This window comes from Apus apus, chromosome W (assembly GCF_020740795.1).
Source record: "Apus apus isolate bApuApu2 chromosome W, bApuApu2.pri.cur, whole genome shotgun sequence".
NCBI lineage: Eukaryota > Metazoa > Chordata > Aves > Apodiformes > Apodidae > Apus > Apus apus.
Window position 1 is genome coordinate 9,221,481 of NC_067311.1, and position 12,184 is coordinate 9,233,664.

The 12,184-nt window shown below is 41.0% G+C and overlaps 1 protein-coding gene across 1 annotated transcript in view; it reads left to right on the forward strand.

Moving 5' to 3' along the window:
• Positions 1 to 3,896, forward strand: part of LOC127395198 (Golgi phosphoprotein 3-like) — a 99,192-nt gene extending 95,296 nt beyond the window's left edge. The window contains exon 4 of the mRNA XM_051641772.1: positions 1,439 to 3,896. Within this exon, the coding sequence (XP_051497732.1) occupies positions 1,439 to 1,863 (425 nt within the window). The 3' untranslated portion in view covers positions 1,864 to 3,896. The remainder of the gene's footprint in view (positions 1 to 1,438) is intronic.
• The last annotated feature ends 8,288 nt before the right edge of the window (positions 3,897 to 12,184 follow it).

Genomic DNA, 12,184 nt, shown 5'->3' on the forward strand with positions numbered 1-12,184 from the left:
AATAACCCAAAGCCCTGCCTTTGGCACCAGTCACGTAGCCATTCATTGATCTGAATGTCCAAGGTCCACTGTCCACGTTGGTGTCGCATTGCATTCTCTTGTTTGCATATAGGCCTTAGCCAATTGGAGTTCTGTATCCATGGGTCCAGAGCCAGAGCAGGGACTGCCAGGTGTAGTTTGCAACTTTGTATCTTTTTTCCCACCTTTGGATCTGTCAATCAAATAGGCAGGTTCGCCCTTGTGTATGTCCTTGAACAGTCAGCAAGAAGGCAGGGGCAGCAGCCATTTTGCCCATAGTGCCTGCTGGCTCAAAAGGCATTTTATATAGTATTATGTGGGGGAGACAGGCTGTTCCTCACATTACCTTCTATCACAATGGTAGAAACCTTAAAGTAATATGTGTATTAATATTATTAGTTAGCCAATTATTTTTTAAAAAGCTTTCTGATACAGAAATTCTCTCATTTCTGGGAAAAACCCCATCTATGTAAGAAATATTTTATACTTTTTCTTCCCTTGTCTCTTAAATGCATAGGCTCTTTTATATCAGAAAGGGATTTTAATGTTTACAATAAATACTTGTTAAGTAAACTTTTAAGCAAAGATGGATTTTTCAGTGCTTAGGAACTTTAGCTTTCTCAGCAGCTGTTGATGCTGATTTTGTGCTTTTAGAATTCCCTCCTCAAATGCACACACTCAAACACTCTGAAGTGCCCAGTTCTGCCTTAACAAAAAAAATTAGAAATAATTTTTATAGAAACATCAAAGCCCTTGTCCAACACGTGCCCGTGTGTAATGCACACACCCACACTCACACAGTGCATGTTACTGTTTCACCTGGTGGGGGCAGGAAGAGAGAGAAGAATGTAAACCTGAAGAAATGGAGAAATGAGGAGGACATTTAGGGTAGATGTGCATTAGCTTGTCTCTGTGGCAGAAAGAATGGCAATGACAGTTATTCCAGCTTCTGAATTGATAAAAGGCTGTAAGTAGACAAACGGACAAGATTGGAGGGGATGCTTATTTTTGTTTTTATTAACTCTCTTCATGACTGTGTGTGGTGTTTTGTTTGGTGGTTTGTTTTGGGGGAGGGTGTTTTTGGGGTTGTTTATTTTGTTGGTGTGTTGGTGTGTTTTTTTTCCTTCAGTATAAGCATGCTTATTTGTCATATCCCTAAGCAAGACACTGCTTAGTTAGCATTTTGTCCAAACTTTAAATGTACACTGAAACTCCTCAAAAAGATTCTCGTGGTCTGTCTCTATGCATATATCTGGGTAGGTCAGAGATCAGAGAAATGCTGACATGAGCAAAATATTTTAGGTTAATAGTCAACTATATGAATTTGACAGCTCATTCTGCAATGGGGGGAAGGAGAATCACTGTAATAATACATCTTAAACTTTGCCTGACTCTTGGCTTTTTTGCTTGTACTTTTTAGGTGAAACATGGAACCCGTTGAAGTTGCACTATCAATTGCGAAATGTCCGTGAACGGTTAGCTAAAAATCTAGTGGAAAAAGGTGTACTGACAACAGAGAAACAGAACTTCCTTCTTTTTGACATGACCACACACCCTCTCACCAACAACAATATCAAACAGCGCCTCATCAAGAAGGTTCAAGAAGCAGTTATTGACAAATGGATTAATGACCCTCACCGCATGGACAAGCGCTTGCTGGCACTTGTTTATTTAGCCCATGCTTCAGATGTTCTGGAGAATGCTTTTGCCCCCCTTTTGGATGAGCAGTATGATTTAGCCACAAAGAGAGTGCGGCAGCTTCTGGATTTAGACCCTGAGGTTGAATGTATGAAAGCCAACACAAATGAGGTTCTTTGGGCCGTTGTTGCAGCTTTCACAAAATAAATGCATTCAGACTGAAGTGTTCTCTCTTCTTTAATGTAAATCAGTAGTTTCTCCTCTATTGACTATTCATGTTTTCTGCAATTTGTACCTTCTCACATGACAAATCAGCTCTTGTTTAATGGGAATTATAAGTGGTGTCTTCCCTCCTTCTATGTGTATCTGTATACAGGATTCTTCTGGTACAAGAGACCTTCTTGTTTAAAAACAACAGAAAAAGGTTTTACTGCCATATTTACATTCTATTTCCTATTCAGTTTGAGTTATCTGAAATGTTTTGTTTAATCTGTTTTTTACAGTTATTGAAGTGGTTTAACATAGAAAGTACTTTGAGGAAATGTGCTTGCAGTTGGATCACTAATCTCAGTTGACACAGATGTGTGCATGCATCAATACTTCTGCAGTACAATTCATAACAGATAAAAAAGGGCCTTTTAAAATTACCAAAGCTCCACGTTGAAGTATCCATCAGGATATTTTATACACAGATGTTGTTTCAATTATATCTAACAAAATTACTTTAAAAGCAGAAATGCCATTAAGCAGCTTTGTCAATAGTTCCTGTAAAATGCCCCATAAATTTTACTTTTCATTCAAGTCTCTTGTGTATGTATGTTTTCATTAGAACGATAGCTGAGTCATAAGGCTAGTATAGAAAGGTCCAATTGTTTAATAAACCAGTTTTGGGATGGGATACATTCCATTATATTGTATATATACTTCAAATTGTATATTAACAACTGCTCCACCTTAGTATTTTACAAGATCTACTTAGTTGTACACCTGATACCCCTTATTTGCTATCAGCTATTGCCATTTGATGGAAAGGCCTCCTATAAAGAGCCATGTATGTGAAAGCTGTTTGTTTCCATTGTCTACAGTTTGCCATCCACGTATTCTCAGTCTATGCATTGCCTTTGATAATTAGTATATAGAAAGAGACCACTTTCTATCATAATTTGTACATTTTCTCCTTTTTTTTTTCCCACCCCTCCTGTATGGAAGAGGCTTGTGACCAGTACAGTTCTTGAGTGCAATTTTACATTTTGTTTGTACACAAATTAATGTTTGTCTCTTAAGCCTCGGAATCTATTTTACACTTTAAAAATAAAAAGTCAGTCCTAGCAGGTGTTGCATGTAAACTATTAGCAAGTAATGACTGCAGTTCAGATTATTAAAATTTCTGTAATGGGATGTTCTGTTATATTTTAATTGTTATATACAGTTATGCTGATTTTAAAAAAAATAGAAAACTTTGACTTTTTAAAATTTATTTCCTCTTTGTCACTGCTTGTTATTTCCCATTGTTTTATAGTGTAAATATGATGTATTGAACAAATTAAGTATTGATTTATATATTTTTTTCCTTATAACAATTAAGATTTATAGTGGGGCTTACAGGTGTTTAGGAACTTTTTTTGGTTAATATTCAGAGCAAGAATACTAGATGGTATATAACTGTAGAGTTGAAATTTAAGGGATCCCTTAATCTGTATACTAGCTTTTTAGCTACAGTAAATAAACTATAATTATAAAGTGCCTGAAACCGAGCAAGCATGTAACTTGTTGGGGTTTTTTTGTTGCTAATTAGAAAGGTTTTATTGCTTAACTGAAAGCTTTAGTTAATATTCTTATTAGAAAGGGAGAGTAGATCAAACTGACCTAATCAGCAGTGCCACTCAGATCTGCAGGATTCATGGCTGAGACAGACTGCATTAGATTATGAGTATGCAGCTGTACCTGCCTTGGGTAGACCTCTTCTATCTTGAGCACAACTCTACAGCCTCATCTGTGACTGGACTTCCAATTTTGCACTTAATTTTAAATAATTTAGATGCTTATGTTAAAATACGACTTAAATTCATCATACCTATATGACCTTTTTTAAATAAAGGTTTTTAAAATATGGTCCTTAACATTTAGTGGCACACTGTTCTTTCAATTCTTAAATTATGTTTCTTTAGAAAAAATAAATTCAATGTATATTGTAAAGTATTTCAAAATTTGGTTTACAAATAAAAGTATAAACAGTGTTCTCCCAGCTGTAAGATGTTGTGTTTAAAACTTTGAGGAGCTTGGGTGTGAACTTTGGACATTTTCTTTTAAACATTTTCAAAACATTATTTCTTATAAGTGGAGGAAAAATGAAAGTTGCTGTGTTGCTCTTATATTTGATAGCTTACAGAATACTTTCTGGACTTGATAGTATATAACTCGCTGCTTTCATTGTCTCTCCTGTGAACTGTTTTATCATTTTCTGTTGCTCTCTGAGAGGAGAGAAAAGTAATTAGGTGGAAAAGTCAGAAAAAATAGTGCAGTATTCAGGAGCAAGTTGGGTGCACAATAAAATGGCTTTGAAAATCTAAACTACTTGAAATGTGCTTCAGACTGGAAATATTTTTCATACTCCCTTTTCTGTCCTCTCATCTTCATTCTGTCAGTATTTTTCATGTTCCTGCTAGTTTCATGTTACATTGTGGAGGATATTGGGGTTTTTTCACTCTTACAGCCAACATGGTTTAAAAAAGAGTCACCCTTCTTTAATCCCTTCCAGTAAGAGGGTTTGTTGTTTTGGTTTTGGGTTGTTTGTGTTTTTTTCCATGTAGGAGATAACTACCTACAGTATTTATCAGCTTTATTTCGCTTAAAGATAGAACCTCTGTCAGTGATGTGGAGAATTTTTATTGGATGTATCCAAGTAACAAAGGGTTTGTGAAACGTGACACTATCTTTTGCTAGACCACCTAGCATAAGCCTGAATGTGCAGGGGAAATAGATGAACTTTTGGAGTCTTGAGTCCTATGTTGTACTTTAAAAAACCCGAAGCCTCATGAGTTCTATCAGACCTTATATCTAACAATGAAGGTAAGTTTAGTAGGTTAACAGGGACTGATTTAGCAAACATCCTTGCCTTAGTTGCTATTTCAGGTTCTAATAAAATGATTAAACATGGGAGACTGATTTGTTCTGCTGTGATTCAGGTACCCTTCTTCCTGAGTGCTTGTGTTCGTTCCCATTCCTCCTACAAAGTGAAGAAATGTTTTAACTAATGTGTTCTCTGTGAACTGGACTGAATCTGTATTGAAACAAAATAAAGCACCCTTTCAAGCTATGAGCTGCAAATGGTTGCTGTATATCACATGCATGCAACACTTAAAGGAATTTTTTTAATTTTCAAAGTAATTTCCAGTTTTTCCTGAGGCTCTGGTCTTCACCACTTTGGGAAAGAGAACTTTAAGAACAAAGCCTCAGTTCTGCCTAAACTGGTCTTCAGGTACTTTGTGTAGTCAAAGCCTGTTACATCGTAGTTTCCCCTATTGTGTCCATCTATATTTTCTTTATGGAAGGGGGTTTTCAGATCCAGAGAAGTAAAAATTTATTGAAAAATTAACTAATTAGCATCTCATTTCTGTCAAGTGCTTTGTAAGTGTCAAATATAAAATATTATTTCAGGTGTGTGTAAGAGGTGGCCTTCTTGGGTAGGAAGGGAGTATCTTTGGATGGGGAAGAAGCATGGTCAGAACTACTGCCTGTGTTAATCTCCGAATGTGTTTCCTCCCATTGAGTCTTGTTGCAGAAAAGAATAGGGAAAGAAATACTGATGAGCAGTAGCCTTTGGCTTTCTCCCCTCTACCTTTCTGTACTTCCAAATAATTTGCTGTTATACTTTCTTCTCTCTACTTTGGTCTCTAGTCTTCTCTGTTTCTTCTCATTTCCCTGTTGCTTGGTGAATTCCTCTTTCGTGCTCATGAACAATTTGTACTAATTTCCAACCTTAGATGTTTCCACTCTTGCCTTCTTATTACTAACATTTTTATTTTGCTTTCAGTTTTACAAACAACTCAAGCCCAAGTCTCCTTTACCCTGTCCTCGGTGTTGCTTTCCCCTCTGCTCTGATTCTCTGCTGCTGCTTCAAGGAACCTCCCTTTCTTTAACAAATAAATTTGTCAATATTAGCTGCCTCAGTGGCTATACTGAAGCAGCTGGCCACCAGCTACAGCTTATAACACGATTTACAAGGTGAACAAAAACTTATGTTAATTTACCTTGAAACTTCTCTTTGCTTGCTTCAAAAGCAAGCAGTTGTCCATGCAGCAGGGAGGACTTATAGCTGAGGATTGTGATTTTCTCAGTTCTCTAATGTTAGTAGATCTTGTTCCCAAGTCAGTGCTCTAAGGATTTGCTATCTCTTACTCAAGTTTTCTTACAGTGAGAGCATAGATACAAGAGTAATTTTTTATTTTGGGCTTTCTGCTTGTTAAAAAAAAGAGCTGAGTTTGTGTTGCAGCTCCAAAAAGCATCTGCTCTATTTGGCCATTTATATTTATGGAAGTTGGAGACACTTAAATTGTTTGGAAGTGTTAGAAATGAAATGTAGTGTTGTTTTTGCATCCTAGTGTTAGAAGCATATTGTTGGGTTGTTTTTTTTTTATATACCCTAGTGTTTGTTTAAGAGAAGTGAGATATCTGCACATTCCAATGACACCTGGAGCGGTTTACAGTCCAAGAAACTGAGGGACTTAATTGGGCTCCATCTGGGGGATCTGAACATGGAGCAGGATTTATGGCCAAGAAAAGGCCAAACAAAGCCACTTCTATCTTGCTCCTCGGGGCAGGATGACACCAGTAGGTACAGATCATTTCGTTAATTGGGAAGACAGCCAAGGGGGCAAGAAAGGTCAAAATTTTACGTTAAAAGGTAAAAAGTAAACTGCTAGAATGGAATGTGTAAACAGGGGTGGGAAACTTATAGGATAATTAGAAGCGTCAGATAGGCTGTAAACCCTGAACTACCCAGCCAGTGGGGAAACAGGGGAGGGAACTTTGCGTCAGGAATAGGGAATATAAACCGTTATTCACCTTACTATGGGTGTGCCTACTTGTTTAGGTCACCCATTCTTGCAAGAATGTAAATAAACTGTGCTTCGCTGAAGGATCTGTGTGGGCCTGTTCATTGGCACGACAGACGTTTCTCACAAATTTGGGGGCTCGTCCGGGATCTGAAGTCGTCATCCAGGGAGTTGTCTCCGAAGAACGGAAAGGTGCACCCCATTGAGTTCAACGGTTCCGTGGATCGGCGGCGCTGGCTCCAGGGAGACCGACCAAGACCCGAGACCGGTTATAAACAGATTCCACAAACCACAGAGGGGGGAATAAAGGATAAAGGAAAGTAGGTGCACTGATATTGACCAGGCAAACTCCGTGCACGGACCAAGGAGAGAAAATTGACCGTTAAGTATTGCCTTGGGGGTCGGGGCCAGGGTGAGAAAACTGACTGTTAAGTATCACCCTGGTGGTTTGAGACTCGTGTGTGTGAGTGAGTGAGACGTACATTGGTACGAAGCAAGTGCGGAGTCCAACTTCGTGGTTCTGTTCTTCTGCAAGGAAAACAGCCGGAGAAGGACGAAGCGAGAGCAAAAGAGTGCAAGGAGAGTCTCGGGAATGGGAAATAAAAGCGCTAGGCCTAGGGAGGATAAGGAAATATCCTCAGGAGCAATTCCTCCAGACAGTCCTTTAGGGAAGATGCTGAAGTACTGGGAAGACATGTCAGGTACTAAAGGGAAGGATAAGAAGAAGATGATAAACTATTGTGTGTTTATCTGGACACGGGAACCCATACTGGGGCGGCACGTATTTTGGCCGAAGTATGGGTCGGATAATAGCTGGCTGTGCCAGGATTTGAATTTCTATGTGAATGCAAAAATTCCTTTTTCTTTGGAGGAGTGTGAGTATGCTCTGTGCTGGATGAGACCCACTTCAAGACCCCCTTCATGTATTACAGAGCGTATATTTGCAATGAAAGCAGATAATGGGGAAGATCAAGAGGAGTCTCAACCCTGGGACCCTTTAAAATGTTTACCTCCTCCTTACAACCCTGCACAAAACCCCGATCCCCAGGATGGTCCTGTTAACCCTCCTCCACCTCCTCACAACCCTGAGCCCCGGGAGAGTGTTGTAAATCATCCCCCTACTTCACACACTCCTGTGAATTCCTCTCCCCCTTTACAGGACCCTGAGCACTGTGACAGCACTTACAAGGAAGCTGCAAGTGCTGCGAGTGCTTCCCCTTTGACAAATTTTCCAAACTTGAGAAGAGAATTGGAACAATGTAAAAGAGATTTGAAGAGTTTTCCCATACAAGGGGGCAACCACCGACGGGCAGGCTCGGTGGAAGTTATGTTTCCTCTCCGGGAAGTACCTCTTGGCCCCGGACAGGTGGGATATGTCAGTGTCCTGCTGACAAGCACTGAGGGGCAGAACTTTAAAAAGGAAATTAAATCATTGATTGAGGACCCTGTCGGCTTATCCAAACAATTGGATCAATTTTGGGGTCCTAATTATTATTCCTGAGCAGAATTAATGTCCATCATGAATATTCTGTTTAGTGGAGAAGAATGGGGAATGATTAGACGGGCGGCTCTGCAAGAATGGGAAAGGAGGAACCCCCCTGGGCAAGGGGTAGTTCCAGCAGAGCAGAAATTCCCCAATGTGGATCCCAATTGGGATAATAATAACCCTGTACACCAGAATAATATGAAAGACCTGAGGGAACTAATAATACAGGGAATTAAAGAGGCTGCCCCGAGATCTCAAAATTTTATTAAGGCATTTGAACTCCAGCAAGGGAAGGATGAGTCCCCATCAGATTTTTTACAAAGGTTACGGGATCAGATGAGGAAATATTTGGGGTTGAACCCTGAGGATCTAGTGGCCCAGGGTTTGTTAAAAGTGCATTTTGTTACTAAGGCATGGCCAGACATTCAAAAGAAGGTATAGAAAGTAGAAGGTTGGAGTGAGAAACCGCTCGAGGAGTTATTGAGAGAAGCACAGAGAGTGTATGTGAATCGGGAGGAAGAGACATAGTGCAAGAGAGAGAGAGAGAGAGTGGAAACAGAGCCAAGGGAAGGGAGAAAAGAGAATGAAAGCGAGAAGTGCAGAACAAAGTAGGAGATTATCAGGGCAAGGATTGTCTGGTAACCTCCCTTCAGCTGGATGTTATAACTGTGGCAAGCTGGGGCATTTTAAAAAGCAGTGCCCAGATTTGAAGAGAGAAGGGAGGGTGATGTCAATGATGGATCTTGAAACTCAGGAGTGATGGGGTCAGGGGTTCTCTCAGTTCCACCCAGAGCCCTTGATAAATATAAAGGTGGGACCCCAGGAAGAAGAGGTAATCTTCTTGGTGGAAACTGGGGGCAACAGAACAGAATGGAAAATGGTTACTCCCAGATGGTAGAGAATTGTTAAACAAACAGACCATGAGGGAAATATTAGCTGTTCTGCATCAAGGTAGCCATTGGGGAACACAAGCCATGTGTGACCTGGTGCTACGAAAATATGGGTGCATTGGAATTTATACAATAGCTAAGCAAATTTGTGAAGGATGTATGGTTTGTAGAAAGATCAAGAAAAAGGTGCTAAAAAGGCAATCTATGGGGGGGGCAAGTTCCAGCTTTAAGACCTTTTCAGAGTATTCAAGTTGATTTTACTGAATTACCAAAGATGGGCTGAGCTAAATATTTACTGGGTCTAGCAGATCATCTAACAGGGTGGGTAGAAGCATTTCCCCTCAATACGGCTACTGCAGCAACAGTGGCAAGGGTAATCCTGGAACAGATCATTCCCAGATATGGGATAGTGGAAAACATTGATTCAGATCAGGGAAGCCACTTTACCTCCAAAGTGTTGCAGGACTTAATGAACAGCCTGGGTATTTCTTGGGATTTCCATACCCCTTGGTACCCTCCTTCTTCTGGAAAGGTAGAAATAATGAATCAGACCTTAAAAAACAGTTGTCAAAGTCAATGCTGGAAACTAAATTGCCTTTGCTGAGAATCAGGACTGCTCCTCACAAAGACATGGGGGTGTCACCTTATGAAATGCTGTTTGGACTGCCATATTTAGGCAAAGGTGATGGACTTCCACAGTTCAAAACTAAAGATGTTTTTCTGAAGAACTATATACTCGGGTTGTCGTCTTCTTTGTCCTTCCTTAGGCACCAAGGGCTCCTGGCGCAGACTCCAGCCTTGGAATTTGCAGTGCATTGATTTCAGCCTGAAGACTGGGTCCTGGTTAAATCCTGGAAAGAAGCCAAACTCCAACCAACCTGAGAAGGACCAAGTTCTGTTGACTACAGAGACTGCCGTCTGGACAGCTGAGAAAGGGTGGACTCATTATACCCAACTCAAAGGACCAGTAGAGGTTCCACCTGAGAAAGAACAGTGTCAGCCCTACCCATCTGAAAACCCCTTTTGCCTGAAACTGAAGAAGCACTAGAATTGATCAATGCTAACTGATGAAGTAGAGTTTGTAGTAATTCTGGTTATTATAGTTATTGGGTTAATGTTTATCGGTTGTGTGGAAAAACATTTTGTTAATTGGGAAGACAGCCAAGGGGGCAAGAAAGGTCAAAATTTTACCGTAAAAGGTAAAAAGTAAACTGCTAGAATGGAATGTGTAAACAGGGTCGGGAAACTTATAGGATAATTAGAAGTGTCAGATAGGCTGTAAACCCTGAACTACCCAGCCAGTGGGGAAACAGGGGAAGGAACTTTGTGTCGGGAATAGGGAATATAAACAGTTATTCACCTTACTATCAGGTGTGCCTACTTGTTTAGGCCACTCATTCTTGCAAGTGATACATCATAGGATATTCGTTAGTAAATTCAATAGAAATATAGCCTAATAAAAGTTTACTAAAATAATGAATTTGCTATACTAAGAGGGTTGCTTTTAAAACAAGGTGCTTTGTGAAACTATCAGTCAACTATGCCAAGCATCCTGTAGGTTGTGATAACATCAAGTCTTCTAAGACCCTGTGGCGCCTACAGACAACACTTACTGTGGACTCTGACCCACCTGGGCAATCTACCAGCGGGAGACTGGAGACAGGACCAGGGCGAGAGACCAGGACAAAGACGACAAAGGACTAGAATCAACAAAGACCCCCACAGGAGACCCTCGAGCACGCATAATTACAAAGATAGCCAATTCCAGGAAATGAAATGACTGTGTAAAAGAATTCTGGGAACTCATTGACATAAAACTGAATATGCATGTTTTTGGTGTATATTAGTCGGGGTGTTTCACTGACTCGTTGGAGCACTCATGGTGGAGAATCCCCAGTGCTGCTCAGCGCTGCAATAAAGAATGCCTGCTCAATAACAGCTTGTTTGTTGTTATTGGGTCTTGATCTCGGAATCCTTACCCAGCTGCACCCAGCCTCCCACTGCGGTGAGGAGTGTTAGAAAGCAAGGGGGTTTGGAAGCTCTGAAATTTTTGTTTCAGAAGGGACCTCTGAAGATCATCAAGTCCAACCCCCCTCCTGCAGCAGGAACACCTAGGGCAGATCACACAGGAAAGCGTCCAGACGGGTCTTGAAAGTCTCTCTGAGCAACCTGTTCAAGTGCTCTGTCACCCTCACAGTAAAGAAATTCTTCTTCCACATTGAGGTGGGATTTCCTGTGTTGTAACTTGGTGCTGTTTCCCCTCATTCTATCACAGGACACCACTGAAAAGAGATTGACCCATTCTTGACATCCACCTTTCAGATATTTGTAGATATTAATAAGGCCCCCTGTCAGTCTTCTCTTCTCCAGACTAAACAGCCCCAGGTCTCTTAGCCTTTCCTCGTATGACAGAGGTTCCGGTCCCCTAATCATTCTTGTAGCTCTCCGTTGGACTCTTTCCAGTATATCCCTATGCCTCTTGAACTGGGGAGCCCAGAACTGAACACAATACTCCAGATGTGGTCTTACGAGGGCAGAGTAGAGGAGGAGGAGAACCTCCCTTGACCTGCTGGCCACACTGTTTGTCCTGGTTTGAGCCAGGATGAAGCCAGTTTTTCTTTTGCTGATTCTTTTTTTTTCATTTCAGTGAGCTTTCTTCAACTAGCAACTGCGTGTTCTGCTAGGTTGATAAGACACTGTAATGTTTTTGTAATTGCTGGGCCCTCAAGGTCGTGCCTTTGCTCTGCCGGCTCAGACACTACGGGGGGATCTGTGGTCCCCCCCGTGGGAGGCTGGGTTAGACGAACAACAAAACTGGCCAGAGATATTCCATTCCATATATCTATGTAGGCTCGGGGGAAGGTCGGAGATGACAGAAGACAACTTCCTTCCTTCCTGCTTCACTCTCTCGCTGCTTCGCCTTGCCTGTCTATCTGCCTTCCTTCTTCTCTCTTTTTCTCTTTCTTTTGTTCGTGGCCGGCGTCTGGGAAAACACCATCTGCCCATCATCGTCGAACCATCGACCTCAAGCCCTCCTGACCCTCGTAACTCTCTGCCTTTCTCCAGGAGCAGCTTCGGGATTCCTTGGAATTGTCTCA